Here is a 24,902-nt window from a genome sequence, read left to right on the forward strand (position 1 = left end):
AGCGCGCGAAGGCCAGGCCGCACTTACAGGTTGATGGTGCGCTCCAGGGTGAGGGGCTTGGTCTGCTGGATGTATTTGTTGCCGAACTGGTTGACCCCGCGGGGCCAGCCGGTCTGCGAGCGATTGGGCGGCACCACGGACATGCTGGCGAGCTCGGGCACTAGCGGCAAGTGGAAAAGGAGAGGCAGGGAGACGTTCCCTGTGCGGACAGCCGTTAACCGCGTCCCACTCAGTAGCCGCCGCCCGCCATTAACAAGAAAGCGCCTGAGGAGGCGTACGCACGCCGGAAGTGCAGCCGGAGCCTCTGGCGGCAGGAAGTAGAGAGGCGGTGGCCTGCCCGACCGAGCAACATCGATCCAATCGCTGCTGGGATGGCCACAATATCTGGAGCTCCCATTGGTAAGTCGGGTATGGGGTCCGCCTCCCTTTACTTTGGTACTTCCTATTAGATAGCGGTGGAGAAACACGGGAAATGAGGCATTCTGGGAATTGCAGTCTCCGTAGGAAAAGAGCCGCTAGATTAGCGTGACGTGGGTCTTGCCGCTTGCGAAGAGATGAGTGGAAAGCGGCCTGCTGAGCCCGTCCCGAGCCGGGCTGGGAAAAAGGGAAAGAAAGAGGTGATGGCGAAGTTTTCGGATGCTGTCATGGAGGAAACCTTGAAAAAGCAGGTGGCTGAGGCCTGGAGTCGCAGGACGCCGTTCCGCCACGGTAAGCGGGTGCTGTGAAGGGGGAGGCGCAGCACCGGGTCGGGAACCTCTGAAAAAGTCCTGGCGCTCTAGCCGATTCCTGAGCAGCGAGGCCACGGGGGAAGAGGCTCTTGGAGAGAGCGTGACTTTGCCACCTCCGACTCTCCTGCCTGGCCTGCTGTCCCTTTTCCAAGTTCAGTTTGGACTTAGAAACCTAGAAGAGGAAATGAAGGCCAGGGAGTTTCGGGAAATACAGAGCATGCAAGCTCATGGAAATTCTGGAATTAGAGGTGAGGTAGAATCTTCTTCACTGATTGTGCGTCGTTGGGCAATGAGTTCAGCTCCTTACTATGTAAAGTAGGATAACTAATAGTATTTCCCTCGGAAAGATGTTGACTGTGATTAATAAGCTAATGTATGTACGCATCAATACATATTTTTCTGAGTAAGGACCAGTAAACATTTGGACACATAGTTGAGTGGCTTTTGCGGTTTTCCTCCGAAGGTAACGCTCGTTTGTCCCATGATAGCGTAGCCAGAGCATTTGTTGGGAGCTGCCAGATAGCAGGCACCTGAGCTTACTCAGTTTTGCCGGCCTGTAGTTCAACAACGTGACCCATGAAGGTAAACATGGTTCTGACCAAAGGAAGGAACCTTCATCAAATGATTCCAGCCTCAGCTTCAAATATCACCTCATCGGATAAGAACTCTGCTTAATGCATCATGCTTTGCCTTCTGAAGTTTGCCATGATTTTTGTTTCAGTGGTTGAGTGCTTTAAGAGATGAGTCCTTGGTGTCCTGGATGCACATAGAAAGTGGTAGCTTAGTGTTTGGAGTGTAAGCTCTGGACACTCAGGGACTTTTCAGTTTCCTTATATGTGGGATGGAGATAGTGATGACGCCTACCTTAGAACTCTTGAGAAGATTAAATGAGATAATACATGTTAAAGCGCCACAGTGCCTGGCAGCTGGTGGGAGGTGGTGGTGGTTTGTATTAGAGGGGTACATAATCTATCCCACCAGAAGCAGTGGGTAAAACGTTGAGGTAAAACTCAAAGAGTTAGAGGAGGTTATGCCTGACCTGACTTTTTTTTTTTAAGAAGTATGAATTTTATAACTTCCTCTAGCTGTAACTTAGGCAAAGAAAAGGGGTTGAAGAAAAATTGGCTGCCAGTATTGTTATTCTTGTTTTTAATTTGCTACTCTCATTTGAAGTTTGGGGGGAAATGAATTAAGGCTCTAAAATACATTCAGTTGAATAAGTAATCGTTGAACTAAAAAACCCCAAAAAGAGCAGAAATCTTAATTTAGTGATATCGTTTGTACTCATCTTAAGGACTAATATTTTTAAGCACAATACCTTTAAAAAGTAGTATTAAGTGGGAAAAAAAAAGGAAGAGCTTATAATTCTTCCCCAAAATCTTAAATTTTAGGTACTAGATTTCTGAAAATTTATGACCATCCCTTTTGTATTCTCTCTACTGTGCTGCTCACAGGTCAGAAATACAAAAGGGGGCTTCCCTGGTGGCACAGTGGTTGAGAGTCTGCCTGCCGATGCAGGGGACACGGGTTCGTGCCCCGGTCCAGGAAGATCCCACATGCCGCGGAGCGGCTGGGCCCATGAGCCATGGCCGCTGAGCCTGCGTGTCCTGAGCCTGTGCTCCGCAATGGGAGAGGCCACAATAGTGAGAGGCCCGCGTACCACAAAAAAAAAAAAAAAAAGGGGAAAAGTCATAGATAATGCTTTCCTCCCCACAGAAGCCATTGTCATGGACATGGACCCCTTTCTTCACTGTGTGATCCCAAACTTCATCCAAAGTGAAAACTTCTTGGAAGGACTTCAGAAGGAACTTTTGAACTTGGACTTCCATGAAAAGTATAATGATTTATATAAGTTCCAGCAGGTATTTATGGCCCTTTCACATTAGCTTTTCCACTTCAGAAATTCATTTTCTATAAAATCATTGAATACCTTTAGACTTGAGGTTTTAGTTTGGGTTTGCCATTGAGGGTCCTTGCCTTGACTTTGTTAAAAGCATTCATTTATTTAACATAAGCTGAGTGTTAACTATGTGTTGGGTGCTTTAATTATTATATGGAAGTCTTTGCCTGTTCCTACCCTGAAAGCCTTTAAAATCTAAAATAATAGAGGTGATAGTGATGGTGAAAGATAGTCAGAAAATACAGTAAGCCGGTAAGTAAATACATTATAAACAAAAAGGATAAGTACATTTTGGGGAGTGGTATAATGAAGAGAGTAGTATGTTGGAAGGTAATAACCATTTAAATTTTTGAGTTCATGTCTTTGTTTTAGGTGGCTTTCTGTATTGCAGTATGTCCTGCAGAGAGTTAGATCTATTCTTTTTAAATTGGTGGACAGTTGAATTTGGCAGAAAAGACTGTTTCAAAATCAAGGCTGGTTTTCCTACTCTTAGAAGACAGGCCCAGTCTAGGTATAAAAACATATAGGTCATTGGTTTCCCCAGTTTGTAGGGGATATCTTTTAGTACATGGTGTACATCACTCTTAGAAATCGTTATAGAACCTCAAGGACATCAGCCTTTAAAATCACAAAAAATAAAATAAAAGTGAAGATTAAGAACTATTTTGTTTTCTTTCCATTTCCCGCTGATTGCTTTTTATCTGGGATAAAAGAGTAACAAATTTCTCTGTCTTGCATTTATTCTTTTACACTAGAGCTGGTTGTGTCCCCTAGTCTGGCTATCTTTGGGCCTTAAACATATGATTGAATTAACCAAGTTAGGTTAAATACACAAATGATGTTACTCTTAATAATTCAGAAAATCTAATGAAAAATAACTTTCATCCATAGTAAAGTTGTATAGGTTAATTAAAAACCATGGTTGTCTGCCTTTGTAATTATATCAGCTTTGATAACACTAGGCCTCTTTTGTTGATTTGGGGCTATATGCATCTGATTACTGAAATTGAGAAATCAAAGTGGTTCTTACTTAATGCAATTTGGTAGATGAAAATACTTCTAATTGTGAAGTCAGTGAGAGGCAAAATAATAGAAAGGGTACTGGGTAATGAGAGGAAAAAGAAGCAGCCATTACTTTAGATCCCCTTGGGTGCTTGATGAAACTCTGCTGTGAATAATTTTTACTATGCTCACTTTGGGACTGAACTTCTTCATCCTAAGACAGTAAATATAAAACCTGCTTTCAGTCTCCTGTCCCATAAAACTTCAATTATATCCCTTTTTCTTTGCTTGTGCTGTGAATTGACTTGATAATTGGGTCTATAACAACTTCCAGTCCTCCTAACCAAGTTTGTCATTAGGAGTAGCCTGATACTCTATTTTAAAGCAAGCATTACTGAGTGCATGCTTTATGCCATGCTAAGTGCTTTATATTTATTAATTCATTAAATCCTTATAATGATACATTACTGGTTCCTGTTTCACAGATAAAGAAACTACATCAGGTTTTCCTTCTCTTCTGGATCATTCCCTTCAACATACCAAAAAAAAAAAAGAAAGAAAGAAAGCTGTTAGTTCTTCTTCTCTTAAGGAAAAAAATGCTGTTGACCTAACTTTCCCCTTCAGCTATCACCCCATTCCTCTGCTCACCTTGACAGTAGCATTCCTTCTGAGTTATCTATAGTGTCTCATATTCCTCTTTTGTTCTCTGTTAAGCCCACTTTATTAGGCTTTCACCTGTTACACACCACTGAAACTGTACTTGTCAAGGTCACTCACAACTTCCACATTAGTAAATCCAGTCATCAGTCTTCAGGCCTGGTTTTACTTGACCCTCGGCAACATTTGACCTACTTTGTTACTCCTCCTTCCTGGAGACTCTCCCCCGAACCCCCTTACTTTCAGGAAACCATGCTCTCTTCATTTTCCTTCTACCTCACAGGTGAGTCCTTCTTAGTTCCCTTCGATAGGTCTTCCTTTTGTACCTGGCTTCTTAATGACAGAGTACTCTAGGGCTTAGCCTTTGAATCACTTCCAAACAGATTGCAGAGAGTCTCATGGCTTTGCCTTTACTCTAGGATACTTATGAAGTGTCTCACACTTTCCAAAACTAAACTCCTGACCTTCTCCCCCTAAATCTGCTCCACCTGCAATTTTCCCCATCTCAGTTCACGACAATCTTTCCAGTGGCTGAGGCCAAAAACCTTGAGGTTATCCTTGATTCGTCTCTCACACCTCATCACCAGTCCATTGGGAAATGCTGTGGGCTCTACCTTCAGAATATATTCAGAAAAGCCCACTTCTTTCCACTTCCACTGCCAACACCTGTCCAAGCCATCTTTTTCTCTCACCAGGATTATTCTCTTAGCATATTAACCAGTCTCCTTGCTTCCACCCTTGCCCACCTACAGCCATTGTGTTCTTTCATTTTTTCATTGTGTTCTTTTAAAATGTTAATGGAGGGACTTCCCTGGTGCCACAGTGGTTAAGAATCCACCTGTCAATGCTGAGGACACGGGTTCAATCCCTGGTCCAGGAAGATCCCACATGCCGTGGAGCAACTAAGCCCATGCGCCACAACTACTGAGCCTGAGCTCTAGAGCCCGCAAGCCACAACTGCTGAGGAGCATGCCGCAACTACTGAAGCCCACGCGCCTAGAGCCCATGCTCCACAACAAGAGAAGCCACCGCAATGAGAAGCCCGCACACCACAATGAAGAGTAGCCCCCGCTCGCCACAGCTAGAGAAAGCCCGTGTGCAGCAATGAAGACCCAATGCAGCCAAAAATTAAAATTAATAAAGTAAAAAAAAAAAAAGTTAATGGACCCAAGAGAATTGAAAACATTTGTTCACATAAAAGCTTGTACATAGATGTTTGTAGCAGCATTATCTATAATAGCCAAAAAGTAGAAACACCCAACGTCTGTCAACTAATGAATGGATAGACCAAATGTGGTGCATCTATACAATGGAATATTATTCAGCCAGAAGAAGGAATGAAGTACTAAGTACTGCTGCAACATGGATGAACCTTGAAAACATACTCCGTGAAAGAAGCTAGACACAGAAGGCCACATATAGTGTGATTCCTTTTATATGTAATGACCAGCAAAACATATATAGAGACAGAGAGTAGATTAGTGGTTGCCAGGAGCTGGGGGGAGGGAGGGTGGGATGGGGAGTGACTGCCTGATAGGTACAGGGTTTCTTTTTAGTGTGATGAAAATATTCTGGAATTAGTGGTGATAGTTGCACAGCAGGTGAATATGCTAAAAATCCACTGAATACACACTTTCAGGTGGTTAAAATTGTAAATTTTATGTTATGTGAATTTTATCTCAGTTTTTAAAAATTAAATGAGATCATATTATTCCTTTGCCCCAAATCTCCAAAGGTTCTCATTTCTCCGAGTAAAAGCCAGAGTGGTTCTAAGGCTCCCATTGCATCTTTGGCCCCTTCTCCTGCTGCTCTCCCCCAAATCGCTGTTGCAGCTGCACAGGCTCCTGCAATTTCTTGAACAGGCCAGGCATTCTTCACACTCAGGACCTTGAATGCGCTTTGCTGAGATATTCCCTTGGTACACCTCCCAATCTCCTTCAAGCCTTTGCTTCACCTCAGTGAAGTCTAACCTGGCCACCAAATTTATAATTGCAAACCCTTCCCCACTCTCAGCATTTCTGGTCCCTCGTACTCTGCTTTATTTTCCCTCGACATTTGTCACCTTTTTTTATACTGATAATCGACTTTTTATGTTTGTTGTCCCTCTCCGTCAAGAATGTAAGCTCCACTGTAATAACTATGTAAGTATTTGTTGAATGAATAAGGCACAGAGAGGCTAGGTAACTTGCCCGAGTCACAGAGCTGCCAAATGGAGGGGCCATACCTCAAACCCAGGCAGTTTGGCTTCAGAGTCCAGGCTCTTAACGACAATGCTCTACTGCCAGAGTGTTCCCTTAACTAGTCTCCTCTGTGTGTCTGATTTATGAAGGAAATCCTTTTTTTTTTCTTTTTTTCATGATCAAGTCTGATGATCTGAAGAAGAGAAGAGAGCCTCACATCTGTGCTTTAAGGTAAACAAGTGCTCATATTTGTTGGGTGCATAATATGCGCCAGACAGAGGAGTAAGTGCTTTAAATGTTATGTCACACAACCTTTGTTGGCGTTATTGTCCCCTTTTGTAGAGGAGGAAACAGACGCTGAGAAATTAAGTAACTTCTTCAAAGTTAACTAGGTAAAAATTGAGGGAACTAAGATATAAACCTAAGTCTGTCTGATTCCAGGGCCCAAGTTCTCAATGATAAAATGTTCAACCGTTAGTAATCAAGGAACAAATTAACAATGGAGATACCATCTTTCACATGTTAGTTTGCAAGTATTTAAAACAAAAACTCCAGTGTTGACAGAGGGGTAGATACCTTTATACAGTGCCGCAATCTTGAAGATAGTTTTGAAAGGTGTATCAAAACCCTTAAAATGATGCTTGTCTTTTTGTAGTGTAATTCCACTTATAAGAATTTATCCTGAGAAAATAATTAAGGGTGTGCTCAAAAATTCTATACAAGATTGTTTATTGTGATGGTGTTTCTAACAGTGAAAAATCACAAATTAAATGCCCACTCATTAAGATTTACATAGCTAATGGTACAAAACAAAGTGAAAAACTATACAATCGTTGAATATGATGTGACTTTTTTTTTTTTTGGCTGCGTTGGGTCTTTGTTGCAGTGCGCAGGCTTCTCATTGCGGTGGCTTCTCTTCTTGCGGAGCACGGGCTCTAGGCACACGGGCTTCAGTAGTTGTGGCTCGCAGGCTCTAGAGCGCAGGCTCAGTAGTTGTGGCGCATAGGCTTTGTTGCTCAGCGGCATGTGGGATCTTCCCGGACCAGGAATTGAATCTGTGTCTCCTGCATTGGCAGGTGGATTCTTAACCACTGTGCCACCAGGGAAGTCCCAATGTGTGTGACTTTTAACACATGAATATGGTAAAGTTATTTCATCATTCTAAGATACTTTTTGTGTGTGTATTTTAACCTCTCTGAGACTCAGTGTCTCATACAATTATTGTTGTATCCTATTTTTTGAAGTGATGTATAAAACGATGATACTTCTTGCAGGCAAAGGCATATTAGGCTAGATGAAATAAACTTATCAAGAGAAAAGTTAAAATAGCACACATGGTGGATCCCATATGAAAAACGAGACGTATATTTGGATACCTACGTGTGTACAAAGGAAAAGACTTGGAAGGATGGAATGTTTAAATCTGGTTAGTAGGACTACAGGTTTTTTAAAGTTTCTTTTTACTTATAATAGGGTTTTTTCCTAGTTTTGCTACAGTAAGCCCATGTTACTTTGTAATAGCTGTCTATTTTTCATCTATACAGTACAAGTTATATTTTCTCGTTCTTTTTTCTCTGCAATATTTCCATAAATGGTAGCAGTCTGCAGAGTTTATTTCTTCTAAATCTTGAAGTATTGCTCACATGTTAACTGTAACTCATAATATTTCATATTTATTTTAGAACTTTTTTCCCCCAAGACTATGCCTTAAAGCACTATCTCATTAGCTCATACCACACCTCTGGTAAGCATTTCTTTCCTGTGGGACTGAGTTACATTCTGTATCCAACGCATAACAGCCAGATGGTATGAGAGATGGAATTCCTTGGTCTTTACCGAAAGGTGATCTTTTTATTTCCCAGTTGGGTTCTGTGATTTCTCTCATGAATACAATTAACAAATGAGAATGACAGCAGAAAATAACCCTGTCGTGACACTTTCATAGGGTAACTAGAGAAAGAGCTTTCTATGGAATAAATTTGTGGAAGCTGATGTTACCAGTAACAGAGGGAGTGAAGGCTTTGATACTACTAGTTACATAAAACATCAAGATTCAAGATTTTGCAAAAATGTTGACCACCTACATTACCTGAAGCCTGGTTTAGCAGTTTGCTATGCTGACCTATTATGTCTAATTTGCAACTCTGCCTACAAAAGTTACATGGCACTTTTGTTTGGACTAACCAAGCACAATATTTTATAGAATTTTTTGGATTGGGTAGCATACAGTGTAAAAAGATATTTGGTAATAAAATTTCAGGGCATCAACCTGGAGACTTGGTATCTAGTTATTAACAGTACAATTGCATTTTATGGGGATTTCAGTGATGTACATTTGGACTAGAATGATCCAAAAAATACCGTCTCTTCATGTGCAAAATTTGAACTAACATAAACCCTTTAAAAATGTTTTTTAAAATGTTTTTCCAGTTTTATTGAGATATAATTGACATAAAAATGTTAATTCATCAAAGTTAACATAATTTCAAAGTTGACTGCCAACTGAGTAAGTTTTAAATTGTGTTAGAGTTCTATACAGAGCCACTTTAGCTGGTAAATGGAAATGTTCAACCATCTTTGTTTTTTTGGTATCCTGTTAATATCAGAACTTCTGTGAAAGAGTTTATTATTACACAATTAGCATAATAGTCACCATTATTTTAATCTACAACAGTGTCTCCCACCCAAGTGTTCATTAAACAACAGTGCTAGTATTGGTGCTGAAAAACAGCTCTAAAAATCAGTGACTTCGGACTGGAACATTGGTGTTCCTATGACAAAGGCCAGACCACTGTCGTGATAGGGCAATACTATAAGTTTAAGAGTAAGAAAAATAAGATGAGGGACTTCCCTAGCGGTCCAGTTGTTAGGACTCTGCGCTTCTGCTGCAGGGGGCACTGGTTCGATACCTGGTTGGGGAACCAAGATCCCACATGCCACATGGCGCAGCCAAAAAAAAGAAAAGAAAAGAAAACAGTAGAGCAAAAATATATTGCAGTAGAGAGATTTACATTTATTTCTCTGGGACCGTTACTCCTAAACTTTGCAAGTTTAAAGTGAGGAGCATTCTCAAGAACGGATCTTAAATAAACCAAAACCTCCAGGAAAAAATAGTTGTGACATAGATCCAAATGAAGCCCACATTGTGGTGTAACAAGTTATCTTTTGTTTACATTTCTAGGAAAATTCTGTTTGAACATTTCCGGGCTTGGCTTTCAGACATTTCGAAGATTGACCTGGAATCAACCATTGACGTGTCCTGTGCTAAATATGAATTCTCAGGTAAGAAAGATTAAAATCTTGCTGTCGCTAGATTTAAAGGCTTTATCTAAATGATGATGGGAAGACAGTTGTCATTGTTCCAAAATCCTAGACTTCGTGTCCCTGCATAGCATGAGGATCTTCTTAATGAGTACAATCTGACCCAGGTCATGTACAGAAATGCCCATCTTATTGGAAGGTATAAGGCAGTGGTTCTCTTTGGGAGTATGATGAAAGCTATGAACATATTGTAACGAAGCAAGGGCTTGTGTGCCCGAGGCACACAAAGCCAAACTCTTGACAGCAGTGTTTGTAGCAAAATAAGGACGCCAAGCAAGGAGAATGGGCAGCTCACGCTCAAAAAATGTGAACTCCCCAATGGCTTTCAGGGAAGGGTTTTTAAAGACAGGGGAGAAGGTTTTTGGATGCATGATCAGCTCGTGGACTTTCTTCTGATTGGTTGGTGGTGAGGGAACAGAATGATGTTTCAGGAATCTCAATCACTGACCTTCTGGTTCCAGCCAGAAGTCTGGGGTCTGTGTGCTTGTGGTCAGCATATAATCGCCATCCTCCACCTGGGTGGTGAGGGGGTTTCTTAGTTTCTGCAGAACAACTCAAAAATATGTATCAGATTCTTATCTCTATCCCTTCAGGAGGAACTAGGAGTCCTGTGACTCTCCTTTCCTAATCATTAACTGCTTGAGCCTGCTCTTTGTAACCTGGGGGAGGCCTAGGAGACAGAAGCCTTTTTTTCTATAAACAAGAAACAAGGGACACAGAGGGGCTTTTGTGCCCAGGAAGGCCTTGCAGGGTCCTGCTTGGTTTCAGTATTTTCAGAAAAAGGCCAATAATGCACATACACACCAACTTTGCATACAGTATCAGGAAATTCAGAGGTGATGGTGTAAACTACTCTTAAACTTCCCAGGAAACACATATTTCCCTCAGTGTCTTTTTTTTCTTTTGAAGGTAATGAGTGAATATATTCTTAAGGAAAAAACATCAAACTATAGAATACAGTGTAATCCACAATAGTCCCCTTCACCTTCTCCTTGTCCCTCTTTCTCTTCAGATGTGTCCACTGTCACCAGTTTGGGGTGCATCCTTCTTGTTACCTTTTTGAGCATATAAATGTCCTTTTGATAATATGTTTGGTTTTCATTTGGAAGGAAAAGTGTTTTGTGTTTTGTTTTACTAAATAAAATTCTGCTTTGGGTTTACTCTCCCACATTGCCCTAGGGAAGTACAAATTGGTAACAGCATTTTGAGGATAACTTAGAGACATGAAGAGTCATATCATATGCCCTTTTTTTAACTTTTTTTTTTAATTTGAAGTAATTTCAAACTGACAGACAAGTGGCAAGCATAGTACAAATAAGTTTTTTCCATTTTACCTGAGACTAGGTTGCCCTTAGGATGCTCCGTGACCCCTGAGTACTTCAGTAACTCCTACAACAAGGACACTTCTGCTGTGTGACAGTAAGAAGCCATCAGAATCAGGAACTACAATTGATACATTATTCCAATGTAATCCACAGGCTCCGTTCAGGTTGATGTGGTCCCTTATAGCAAAGGGATCTGGTCCAGGGTTGTGCATGGCATTTAGTTGTCATGTGCCTTCAGTCTACAACAGTTCCTCAGTCTTTCTTTGACCTTCATGATCTTGATGCTTCTGAAGATTTACAGATGAGTTATTTTGTAGAACTTCCCTCAGTTTGGGTTTGTCTGCTCTGCTTTCTCATTAGATATGTGTTCTTTTTTTTTTTTTTTTTCCGGTACACGGGCCTCTCACTGTTGTGGCCTCTCCCGTTGTGGAGCACAGGCTCCGGACACGCAGGCTCAGCGGCCATGGCTCACGGGCCTAGCCGCTCCATGCAGACTCTTCAACCACTGCGCCACCAGGGAAGCCCAGATATGTGTTCTTTTTACTGCATCTTATCAAGTGGTAGATGGTGTGTCATATTACTAGTGATATTAACTTTGATCGCTTAATTAAGGTGGTGGCTGACATCAAGTTTTTCCACTGTAAACTTGTTCTTTTCCTCTCTTTAAGTTAATAAGTATTTTGTGGGGAGACACTTTAAGATTATGTAAATATTCCATTTCTCATCAAACTTTGATTCACTTGTTTTAGCATCCACTGATATTTCTTACTACAGTTATTACTATGCAGGTTGCCAAATGGTGATTTCTTTCCTAATAAAATCATTTCTTTATTAGTTGTCATTCTACTGTAAAGAAAACCTTTCCCTCTCCCCAGTTACTCATTTATTTATGTCAGTGTGAATTTAAGGATTACTATTTATGTAATGGTTACTGTCATTATGTTGATGCTCATATTGTCCCTGATTTGATCAAGAGGAGCCCCTTTAAGCTGACTTCTGTGTCCTTTTAGTATGTCCTCATGTTAACTGAAACAAACTCGGGTTGCTCACAATGCACAGCAAAGCCAATCTCCTGAAACCGGGTTGTGGTAAGGGAAAGTACAGTTTATTCCAGGGCACCAGACAAGGAGGACGGGCTGCTCGTGCCCAAAAGAGCCAAGCTCCCCGATGGGTTTTAGGGAAGGGTTTTTAAAGGCAAGGTGAGGGAGAGGGTCACAGGTGCGTGATCAGCTCGTGCACAGTTCTCTGATTGGTGCATGGTGAGGTAACAAGGTGAGGTCACAGAGGTCAGCGTCCTCAGTCTTCAGGTTCCAGCCGGTCTGGGGGCTATATGCTCGTGGTCAGCTTTTCTCATCTGCTGTGGGGGGGTCTGGTTTCTATAAAACAGCTTAGGAATGTGTGTCAGACTTACCTTTACCATTGAAGCAGAACTGGGAGTCCTTGTGACTGACTTATTAAGTTATGGCTACTCTCGTCTGCCTGCCCTATCTTTGTTTCTGCATTCTTTATTCCTCAATCATTAGCTGCTGGGGCCTGCTCTTTGCTTCACATGGAGGGCCTAGGAGGTCACAGCTTAATTTCCGTAGCCTCTTTTCCCAATCAGCAATAAGCAGGGGACACCAAGAGGTCTGTCACCGAGAAGGCCCCTATGTGGGTTTCACTCACTTTCACTCATCATTCTTATTATATCTTACTTCCTAGCAAAACAAGATTTTCCAGGGTTATCTGATATTTCCTGTGCTCTAGACAAGTCACATTGATTCCTCTGGTTTCATTTCCACACCATAGGGTTCATTCTAGATTTCTCCTTTTCCATATTTGCAATTCCAGTCTTCAACCCTAAGAAATCTGCCTTCCATGATGTTCAGTATGTTTGTGTATTAAAACAGTCCCTCCGTGTGGAATGATCTCACCGCACCCATAGCATCCCCTCCCCCTCCCACCTTGCCCGGATGCCTATCTTGCTCAGTCCTAGAATAACTATGCAGCCATTAAAAGAGATGACAGAAGAGACATTTGCCATGGAATAAAAGAAAAAGGGCCACAAAACAACCACTGTAGGATGCTATTTTTTAAAAAGCAAATACATGTATGTTGAAAAATACTGCAAGAATATATGTAAAAGTTTTAGTAGTGATTGTCTGAGTCTGTATATGTGTTCTTCAGCGTTTTTAGAGTTTTCTATATTGACAGTTTTATTTCTGTAATTATAAAAGAGGAGAAATAAGTGTCATTTTAAAGCTGGAGGAGCTGACGTTACAGAGGAATAGCAGGTGGACTGATAGTGAGCGCAGAGTCAGATGTCCGCTGCTCATTGCCGCACAGGGACATTATGGTGCACGCTGAACTATTGCAGATGCCCTGCTCTGCCATGACGACGAGCTGGAAGGACGCCGGATTGCCTTCATTCTTTACCTGGTTCCTCCCTGGGACAGGAGCTTGGGGGGCACTCTGGACCTGTACAACGTTGATGGTAAGACAAAGGCGTGCTCTTCAACACCAACAGCCACTTCCGGGTCCTTAGGCACTCTGTCTGTGCTCCTCAGGGGATGGAAGCTCTTCATTACAGTGGCAACCGCAGGGGGATAATTGCCAGCCCTGACAGCCACCTCTGCTGAGTTGTGCCTGAAATAAGCATTACTTCAGAGATAAGTTAGAGCCAAGTTAAGATGAGGAATAGTCAGACCCTGCTTCTGAATGCTGGCCGTGGGAGGGTAGAGAACATGTGCAGCCACCCGTGGCTATGAGTCTGCCAGGACCAGTGCCTCTGATGGGAGGTCAGGGTCTTTTTTATTTTTTTTAATGACTGACACCAGAGCTCGACTCCAGAAAACGTTCAGAACCTTTTCCAGCCTTCATCAGTAATAGAGCATGGTGGAGTAAGAACAGATATCACCTAGCAGAACTATATAAGAGAAACAGATGGAAGGGGGTGGCATATGGAGATCTGGAGGGGACATTTAAGCTACCCATAGAAATTGGAAAATTGTCAAGGTGAAACGAGGCGGCCTGGAAGTGATTAATGATGATGAAGCACATTTACAGATGTGTTGTCTCCCCACGCAGAACACTTTCAGCCGAAGCAGATTGTCAAGTCTCTTATCCCTTCATGGAACACACTGGTTTTCTTTGAAGTGTCTCCAGTATCCTTTCACCAGGTAAAGACTGTGAGCCACAAATACATAGAGGGCCAAAGAGCATGCTTTTCAGTCGCCTGCTCTCTAAATGTGACGGCTTCCGGTTGGACTGTCCGGCCAGGTTGTTTTCACACCTAGTGTGAAGGGTCCTGAAATTAGTGAGCCTTGGCTGGTAATTTGCCCCGCTGGTCTTTGTATTGATGTGCTGCTGGTCTTGTCCTTTCAGGTTTCCGAAGTCCTGTCTGAAGAAAAGTCGCGTTTGTCCATCAGCGGCTGGTTTCATGGTCCTTCACTGACCAGGCCTCCCACCTACTTTGAACCTCTCATACCTCGGAGCCCTCACATCCCACAAGATGTAAGGATAAATTCCTGTTGCTGGGATTCTTGTCTTAGAAAAGCTGTGGCATATCATTTGCTTTTCTGGTTTTAAAAGTGGCTCATCCTGATAACAGAACTAGGCTTTGAGCTTGCCTTTCCACCCTTCTTAGATACACTTTTGATAGTGTCTTTCTAAGGCAGAGCTTTCCAGAACTTTATTTAACAAGGAGAAAATTATAAAGTGAAGATTTGCATATATTTCACCAGTGTAAAATGATGTCAGAACAAAAGCAGTAGGAATTATTAACTCACCCTTTGCACCTGCTGCTTCTTTGTAGCATGAAATTTTGTATGATTGGATCAACCCTACTTATCTCGACATGGAGTACCAAGTTCAAATTCAAGAAGAATTTGAAGAAAGCTCTGAAATTCTCCTAAAAGAGTTCCTTAAGGTAGGCCAGCAAATCCTGTCTGATATACCACATTTGGCTTGCAGCCTTGCTTCCTGGGTGGGTGAAGAGGCATCACTAAGAGTTTTTGTTGCTTTTTGTTTTGTTCCTGGTTAGCATGTTTACATCATCCTCTTCTTCAAATATAGAAATGATGGTAATAGCTAACATTGGTATCAGTTGTATGTTAGTGGGTCGAGTCCCTTGGGTATTCCCCAGTTCTCTAGAATCTTAATCACACACACTTTTTTTTTAAAATTTATTTTATTTATTTATTTTTGGCTGCACTGGGTCTTCACTGCTGCATGTGGGCTTTCTCTAGTTGCGGTGAGTGGGGACTACTCTTCATTGCAGTGCGTGGGCTTCTCATTGCAGTGGCTTCTCTTGTTGCGGAGCACGGGCTCTAGGCACGCAGGCTGTAGAGCGCAGGCTCAGTAGTTGTGGTGCACGGGCTTAGTTGCTCCGCGGCATGTGGGATCTTCCCGGACCAGGGCTCGAACCCGTGTCCCCTGCGTTGGCAGGTGGATTCTTAACCACTGCGCCCGCCACCAGGGAAGTCCCCCACACACACTTCTATATTGGGGATGAGTGGTGTGTAGTTCCCATCCTAATCATTTGATGACTATGGTACTTACCAATTACTTTTAAATAATAGAAAGATTACTGATTAACAAATTAGTAACAAATGTTTGAGAATGATGAGGTAGCACATTGTAATGGAGAGAGAACTAGGTTAGAAGTTAGAAGACTTTATTATTATTTTTTTAAATTTATTTTTGGCTGCGTTGGGTCTTCATTGCTGTGCGTGGTCTTTTCTCTAGTTGCAGAGAGCGAGGGCCACTCTTCCCTGTGGTGCGTGGGCCTCTCACCGCGGTGGCCTCTCGTCGTGGAGCACGGGTTCTAGGCGCACGGGCTCAGTAGTTGTGGCTCGTGGGCTCTAGAGTGCAGGCTCAGTAGCTGTGGCACGCACGGGCTCAGTTGCTCCGTGGCATGTGGGATCTTCCTGGACCAGGGATTGAACCCGTGTCCCCTGCATTGGCAGGCAGATTTCCAACCACTGCAGCACCAGGGAAGCCCTAGAAGACTTTATATTCACATCTTGGCTACGTGGTTTTACTGACCTGAGCAAATTACTAAGGTCTCACTTTTATTTCATCATCAGTTAAACTGGAATAATACTTGCCCATCTTTAAGAGTTGTTGTGAGGGCAAAATGAGATCACGTATGCGTGTGGTTTTTCCCAGGTGACCCTGGGTCCCATGGAATCACAGTCCCAAGAGTTGGTGCCTCCTTGAAAAAAAGGTTGAGAGACACTACATACTGCCTCTCTCTCTGAATTATATAGCTGACATAGCATATTAAGGAGTTTGAGAAGTATTAATAGTAAATAAACTTGTTTAACCCTATTTAATTCAGCTCACCTAAACCATCCTTTGGGATCCTCTTTCCTGTTTTACAACTGATAGGATTACTGTTTGTAGAATACTCCATAGGAAACTGCATTAAACAAGAACTTATAAAGGCTCTTATGGAGAATATTTTAATAGATTAATCAGCTTCTTGTACTACACTGGACAAGTTTAGAATGCTGATTAAATCAAGGGAATGAGCTGAGGCCTAAAGAATCTGTATCATTATATAGACATTTTCATTATAATAAATGCAGGAATTTGAGAGGTTTAGCAATTTGACGTAAGGCATACAACTACTTAAGGAAATGGCCCAAATTGACAGTCATGTGACTTGGCTAAAAGCATGCTGACGACTTAACCAGTCTTTGCTCTGGCTTCAGCGTATCAGGACTGGGGGAGGTTGTGTGAAAGGGATGAGAGTCACCTGGCCCTTTTAGGAATCAGCCAGCATGATTCCGCAGAGCTGCTGTACCTGCAAGACCAGTGTGGGATCACAGGGAGATCTGCTAACTGCTGCTTCATTTGCTCCTTTTCCAGCCTGAGAAATTTGCAGAGGTGTGTGAGGCTTTGGAGAAAGGAGATGTGGAATGGAGCAGCCGAGGTCCCCCTAACAAAAGGTAGAACCCATCATCCAAGACATTTGCTTCTGCATTCAACACCTGCCTGTTTGTCTGCAAGGCTCACCTCCAATAATAGGGCATTTGCCCGACTGATGTTTTGTTCCCAGGGACATCCAGTAGCAGGCGCTAACAAAACCTCATTATTGTAACAACTTGGACGTTAGTAAGCTATGCAAGGTTTAGGGAGAGAGATACAAAGCTAATGATCAGCTTTCATCCCATGAGTAATATTACATCTGTGGCTTTGATGAACACCTTGGCATCGCTGCTTTCCAGGTTTTACGAGAAGGCTGAGGAGAGCAAACTTCCCGACATCTTGAAGGACTGCATGGCATTATTTCGCTCCGAGGCAATGTTCTTGCTGCTCTCCAACTTCACAGGCCTGAAACTTCACTTCTTGGCCCCTTCAGAAGAAGGTGAGCTTGAGGACAAAAAAGAGGGAGAAGCAGCCTCTGCTGCTGAGAACACTGAAGAAGGGCCTAGCCGCAGTTCTGAGCCAGAGAGCAGGTGGGCGGCCATCAGCAACAGCAGCCAGCAGAGCAACGAACAGATGGACCCAGAGCCAGAGGAAAACGATGCAAAGAAAGGTAAGCTGCTGTTGCGTTCTGTCCTTCTTTTACTATTAGGTATTCACGATTCAGTCATTTATTCATTCAACAAACATTTCTTAAGCACCTACTATATGCTAGGCCCTATTTCTGGAGAAGAAGACAGACAAGGTCTCTGCTCTCCCTGGCTTATAGTCTGTTGATAGTAGGCGAGGACAGAGATTAAATGATACACGAACAACAAGAAAACATCAAATAAGGATAGGTGCTCTGCAGGAGATCTGAATAGGGTTATGTGCTGAGGAATGACTGGTGGCCTCTTAGGTGAATGGGCAATCTGGACCAGCCTGTCTGAGGAGCTGTCAGCCAAGCTCAGATCTGAATGACAAGAAGGATCTGCTAGAACAGCATTCCGGGGAGGAAGAACAGCTAGTACGTTGTATTAGGCTAACAGTAGTACAGATGGTGGAGAGAAATATGACTGGCTTTACCTAAACGTACTCTAAAACACAAGAACATAAAGAAGAGGAAGGTGAGTGGCTTCTTTCTGCTAATATCAGCCTAAGAAAAACTTGCTTGAATTTGGACAGATAGGTAGAAGGAAATTATTAAAAGCAGAGGACGTTTAATCGTCTACAAACAAGATGGAATGGACACATGACATTAAACTAGTAGAATGTACAACACCAAGAATGAACCCTAATGTAAACTGTGGACTTCAGTTAATAATGCATCAGTATTGGTCAGTTGTAACAAATAAAGCACATTAAAGCAAGACGTTAATAATAGAGGAAACGGATGGGGAGGGGCAGGGGTTGTGTGTGGAGTAGAGGGACTGTACTTTCTGGGGATTTAATTTTTCTGTAAACTGCTCTAAAAAGTAAAGTTTATTTAACAATAATATTCATGTTATTTTAAAGAAAATTTCTGGCCGCTAAATATATACTCCATCTGAAAATCATGGTAAAGAGAAATAGAAAGTCAACTTTTTTTCATTATAAGACTTATATATTTAATAATATAATGGAGCAATAGGTCAGCTGAAGGTTTATGGAAATAGTTTCTCTTTAGTGCTATAACTGTTCCTAATTATCATTCTTTTGCAATTTACAGTGGTATCAAGGTTATTTTTTTCTGGCCTTCTGTTGTTTTTTTCTTAGAATCAAGTGTTCCCACATGCCAGGGGGAACTGAGGCATTGGAAGACTGGTCACTACACTTTAATCCATGACAACAGCAAGACTGAATTTGCCCTGGACTTACTTCTCTACTGTGGCTGTGAAGGTAAGAGGGACAGTCTCTCCTGAGTGACCCTCTCTAACTGAACCAGTTCACAAGTAATTTGCCTTGGCCAGGATCTCAGATCACAGGAGCTCTGCTGGAAGGCATCTTAGGGGTCATGAATTTCAGTCATCTCCCAACTCAAAGTACTATTTGTATCTGTGACCAAGGTATAGGAGATGAACTAAATCATAATTCCCATCTAATGAACCCCCCAGAGCTTTTATGCAATTGTCCTTCTAGGTGTATTTTATATTTAGTTCTTAGTTTTCAGTTCTTATTCAGTGTTGGTTGAATAATAAATTCAGGCTCATAAGTCAAGAGTTGGTTCTACTGAACTCCCAGATCCCCGTTTTAAGCAGCATGGGATCAATGATTCAAACAGATGATGTAACTCTTGCAGTGAGAGCTTTCTGAATGCTCTTTGTTTTCCCTTCATAAGGCTGGGAGCCAGAGTATGGTGGCTTTACCTCCTACATTGCCAAAGGAGAAGATGAAGAGGTAAGTTGCTTCTGATAGCAAACCATCCTTTTTTAGTTCTTGAAGACGCTTTCATTCTTCAGAGACGCAACCTTTTTTTTTTTTTTAATTTTTATTTATTTATTTATGGCTGTGTTGGGTCTTTGTTTCTGTGTGAGGGCTTTCTCTAGTTGCGGCAAGTGGGATCCACTCCTCATCGCGGTGCACGGGCCTCTCACTATCGCGGCCTCTTGTTGCGGAGCACAGGCTCCAGACGCGCAGGCTCAGTAATTGTGGCTCACGGGGCCAGTTGCTCCGTGGCATGTGGGATCTTCCCAGACCAGGGCTCGAACCCGTGTCCCCTGCGTCGGCAGGCAGATTCTCAACCACTGCACCACCAGGGAAGCCCGAGACGCAACTTTTATGACCTTCTGCCAGTGTCTTTAGATGATAAATCCACATTGGTCTGGCTGGCAGTGGTTCTAATTTCTAGTAGAAAGTATTCAGCATGGAATAAAGAGGCTAAAGGATAATCACTAAGCATTCTACCCAGCTAAAAGAAATTCCAGATAAATTAAGAGTCAGATGGTGCATTCCCATGAATCTTTCAATGTAGTAAGAAATAAATGCATTAGGTAAAACTTTTCTGGGTATGTACTGGAATGGGGCCTATTGGAAAATGTCTGGACAGCAAGATCAATAGCTCCTCCTAGTAAAGGATACTTTAAAGGATCCTCTATCGCCGGAGGCTGAGTATTTGATATGGAACCATCTGTTTAAGAGGTGAGAATAATCTCCGTGTTCTGATGTATCACTGTATTTGCCTATTTCAGCTGCTAACAGTGAATCCAGAAAACAATTCTTTGGCATTGGTCTACAGAGATAGAGAAACTCTGAAATTCGTCAAGCATATTAACCACCGAAGCCTAGAACAAAAGAAAACTTTCCCAAACAGAACAGGTTTCTGGGACTTTTCATTTGTCTATTATGAATAAGGTTGGGCAAAGCTGGAAAGAGGAAACCCTTCCTCAGTACTGGGACATCTGGAAGAGTTAGGCATCGAGTGAAGGAGAGCTACAAGGTGACCTGTGTGACAGCGTTCTTAAAACTGTGTGTGGTTGTCCTTTAGTAGGGCTCATAATGATTATCCTCAATCTAGACCTTGAGCTTGGAGCTAGGTACTTATCTCTTGATGTAAAATAAAAAGGGGTTTTGTCTTTTTCTTTAACATTCAGTTCATTTTCCATATTGGCTTCTTCAGTGATTGATTAAAAAATAATATGTGGTAAAATATACGTGACATAAAATGTATATTTTTCAAATGTACGGTTCAGTGGCATTAAGTACATTCACATCGTTGTGCAGCCTTCACCACCATCCATCTCCAGAACTCTTCCATCTTTCCCAACTGCACCTCTGTCCCCATTAAATAGTAACTCTGTACTTTCCCCTCCCCCCAGCCTCTGGCAACCACCATTCTACTTTCTGTCTCTATGAATCTGACAACTCATATTCCTCATAAGACAAATAATAGAATGTCTGTCCTTTTGTGACTGGCTTATTTCACTCCACATAAAATCTTCAAGGCTCATCCATGTTTCCAGTGATTGACTTTTTTAATATGGACTCATAAACTTATGACTGCAGATTCTGTCCTTCCTAATTTCACTGGTCAAAGATTACAGAACCTTACACCCTGTTCATTCTGGGCCCATTGCACTTCCTCCCACTGCCTATGGCTTTGTTCCACTGTGACTCTCTCTGGACTGTATAGACTAGGCGATGTGTAGTCTGTTCCCTTGGAAAAAGCCTGGCCTAAAACCACATGGCCACAAGAAAGTTCTGGTCGGTAAAGAAGATGTGCAGTAGTTTTCAGGTGCCCACTGCTCTTCCATCCTGGAGTTGTGCTTCCACTATGACTAAATGATTTTCTAATTTCACATATGGCTTTCATTTCCTAAATATTACAGGGTCAACTATCAAACTAGTTGCCTTTCTTGAAGAGACCAAATACTAAAGTCCATGGCAAAATGCCAAGAAGCTGTCCATTTTGTTACATTCTTTTTCCCCTGAACTGTTCAAGGGGATTATATAATAACTGCTACCCATGTGCATGGGCGTGCATGGATGGGTGTAAGGTGTCACTACATGTTTAGTTGAAAGATGCTATTCTCATTCCATTCCAGTGCTGTCTCCCTGTTAACTTCCTCTTTTTTTTATGTGTATTATTAGCTATTACAGTAGCTTTTATTTTGGATTTTACTCATTAATAGGAAAAGCATTTGGCTTTATCTTTTTTTATCTCCTAAAACTTTGAGTACTAAAATTTGAATTTAAATGAGTTGCACTTTCTTTTAGGTTGATGGTTTCAAAATTTTGATCTTGTACCTCAATCAGTAAAAAAAAAGTTTTAGCATGTATGCTCATTATATGGATATTTATCTATAAATTTTACACATGTACTAATATTCAGTATTAGTTGTTATAAAACAAACACTAATTTTTAAAAATTGAGCTAAAAAGAAATACCTAGCACTAGTTCTCATATTGTCTTTCCCCACCAACATGGGGGGGACCATTTACATGCATACTGTTTTGGGGAACACAATTTTTTAACCATAGTGTAGTGACCCTCAAGTGGGATTACAAGTACTACTCTGTTACTAATGGTTTAAATTTCAAAGCTTGCCTTTTAAGTTCCTGCAGACTGAAAGTCATCCCTATAATATTACTTTCACTCACTTTCTGATGTGTTTTTGTAAGTGCCAGCAAGAGGGGTGAAGTTCTAGTTAACACCTTCTTAGTGGCATAACCCCAGGAAGCCCCAGGGAATAGGGCTGAGCAGGTGAAACCACCATGTGTGCCAAGCTTAGAAAACAGTTTGAGACTCATGGTTGTAGGTAATATCTAAGAGTTCTGGAGCACTGAGTCTAAGTCGTAGCATCCTACACAAGCATTAAAATGTGTTTATTACATTCTCCTTAATCTCAGTGTGTTTATGGTCTGTCAACACAGCAGAATCGTCTACACACTACAAAAAAGGATTCTGGTGTCCAAGGGGAAAGAATCCCTGAGAGCCAGACTGTGGTGTTGCTGTTAGTTACATCATTTACAGTTGTACCTCTTAGACTGTGAAGGATGGTGTAACTCGCAGGTCAGTTTTCTCCACTGAAGGTACCCAGTGATGAAGAAGTTGCTTTTCCTCAGCATTTCATTCTTCATCTTGACTTTTAGGGCCTAGAGCTGATGTTGACAACTGTTAAGTAGCAACAGAGGAATTAAAACATGGGCATCTTTTTTATACTTCTTGCAGAGAAAAGCTATGATATTCACCTGTAAAATATGTCATCTTTTAATTCTTATAATTCCTTTCAATAAAGGAAGATTTTTTTTCCCAAATAGCTTTATATATATATATTTTTAGATTATCTATATAATACATGTTTGTTGTGAAGAACACAACATGTAAAAATATGAAGTAAAGGTCACCTGGAATCCCACCATGCTGTGATAGCCACTGTGTGCTATGTGATATATCAACTTGGCTAGCCTGAACTACATTTCCCAGGACCCCCTTCCCTCTGTTTCCAGTTAGGATGAGCCACACATTCTTGTGCAAGATATGGAGGGCCAGAATGAAGCAGGAGCCATTTTGTAGCTCACACACTCTGTAGCTTACCTGCTGGCTCACCTTCTCAGTGTGATTCCGTCAGCACCTGCAACTGCTCCACCATCCCTGGCTCTTGCTCCAGCTTCTCTGATGAAGGGTCTCCCCACACCATCAAGGTCAGAGGCAAGAAATGAGATTTTAATGTGTCCTTGTGGGCTCCAGCTCATGCCTCTGGGTTCCAGCTTGTTCCTGTTCTTCCCAACTCTACATCCTTTCTGACTGCCTGTCCTGTGGGCTTCAAGTTCCAGCATCAGACTAGAAAACTGACAGACTACACTTTGCCACTTCCTACAATCGTGTAAGGTCAAGTCCCCATGACACATTCCCCTTATCATGTTAACCATTATGTAAATAAGAACATTTTCAGAAAGTTACTTTGAAAGCATATTAGTATTTCTGTTAAGCGAAGGAAAAATAAAATATTTAAGGAAGAACCCCATAAATCTAATTTCAGTCCCTCACTTAAAGATGTAGAAAAATGAAACCTAGGAGAGAAAGAGGCTGTTACGTTTTGAACCTGGCTTTTCTACAGCTCATTGGCTGCCTCAAACTCCTCTGAATGTGGTGTTTCTTTCCCACGGAATGCTGAAAAAAAATCAATGCTTGGGCTGCCTCTCCCAGACCAGCATTTCCTCAGCAAGTAAGTTTCGGCTGCGGTACCTCTTCCGTGCCATTACATACTGGCCACTACTACAACTGAATGAGAAAATCAAACCCTGTTAAGAGAGTCCTTCATAGAGAGAATGATATCAGCGGCAGGCTCTCCAGCCTGCGTGAACTGGACATTCCTACAAAAACAGATAACTCCTTCTCTGACTGACAAAAAATCAGTCCACACAGACAATTTTGAAAACTACTTGGAAATTGCCCATGTGGCTTCATGTCAGGAATAGCACATTTCTCTACCACACAAATAAAAAGATGACTCATGAGCTAGAACATACAGTGTGGGCAGGGGCCAGATGGGGAAGAGGCAAAAATGCAAAACACCAGGCTGCAATGGGTGTCTTACTGTACTTTAGTGTCAAAGTGAAACGAGATAATTTAGTTTTCTGATCACAGGACTCTGCACTGGCAGATTTGTAACTGCTAATTATAAAATTTGAAATGTTAATAATGTTGAAAATCATTCTTGTAAAGTACTTCTAGGCTTGCATAATCGTTGTAAAGTTCCTAGTTCTTTGATTTCTGAAGCCACTGACAGGCTTACTGAGAACAAACACTTCCATGGGGGGCAGCAGATGCTTTTCTATGCTCAAGGCACTGGCTCAGCACCATGGGGAGGACAAAGCTGATTAAGATGCAGCCCCTGCTCTCACTTAATCGCAGATTAAGATTTATATAAACACAGAATGTAATAAGGGTTAAAGAATAGACATGGCAGAGGAAAGGTCTCCTGAGAGAGCATTTGAACTGAGCCTTGATGTAGTATTTGAACAGGCAGACATGGTGGGAAAGAATAAAGACCATACTCTCTCTAAAATATTGAATACCTGAATCTAGGGATAAGGGGGGTGACTTTAAAAGGGATGCTTTAAAAATGACTAAAAAGCTTTCTCCCAGATACCAGAATCCTCAAGATCAGCTTTTAAATGAAGGCAGAGTGTTCACTTAAAGCTTCAACAAAATTCAGCAACAAAACAGAGCTTAAGCTGTAGCTGCAGAAGGCACTCAGATTCTATCAGTATAGAAAAATACGGCAACAAAATAGAGAAGTAGCTGATAACCAAACAGTTTTTCTCTTCCCTAAGCTGAACATGACTTCTAAGAGGATAAAAAGGATGAATACTATGAACATTTTCATCTCATCTAGTCTTCACTCACTTGGGAGCAGTCTGAAATAGCAGAAAGGGCCATGACTACTTGGTTTCCAACTTGTACACTGCGACTTAACCA

General features: G+C 41.8%; 1 protein-coding gene and 1 long non-coding RNA gene across 2 annotated transcripts; one reads left to right on the forward strand and one right to left on the reverse strand.

Annotated features, from left to right (window-relative positions):
* Positions 1–33: 33 nt before the first annotated feature.
* Positions 34–20,644, forward strand: OGFOD1 (2-oxoglutarate and iron dependent oxygenase domain containing 1; the record flags this gene model as incomplete). The annotated part of the gene is given in 14 exon segments (XM_079722982.1): positions 34–234; positions 237–399; positions 2,445–2,590; positions 6,652–6,698; positions 9,649–9,749; positions 13,470–13,586; positions 14,180–14,271; positions 14,477–14,605; positions 14,907–15,020; positions 16,967–17,046; positions 17,326–17,636; positions 18,758–18,880; positions 19,320–19,378; positions 20,170–20,644. Coding segments are annotated over 14 exon segments (1,845 nt in total). The 3' UTR covers positions 20,332–20,644.
* Positions 20,645–22,279: 1,635 nt separating this feature from the next.
* LOC307065957 lies at positions 22,280–23,393 on the reverse strand. Its single transcript, XR_013811357.1, has 2 exons — positions 23,016–23,393; positions 22,280–22,592 (listed from the first exon to the last, which is right to left on the reverse strand). It is a non-coding gene; the product is annotated as an uncharacterized lncRNA (long non-coding RNA).
* Positions 23,394–24,902: the final 1,509 nt, after the last annotated feature.

Source organism: Hyperoodon ampullatus (assembly GCF_949752795.1).
Source record: "Hyperoodon ampullatus genome assembly, chromosome: 18".
Taxonomy (NCBI): Eukaryota; Metazoa; Chordata; class Mammalia; order Artiodactyla; family Ziphiidae; genus Hyperoodon; species Hyperoodon ampullatus.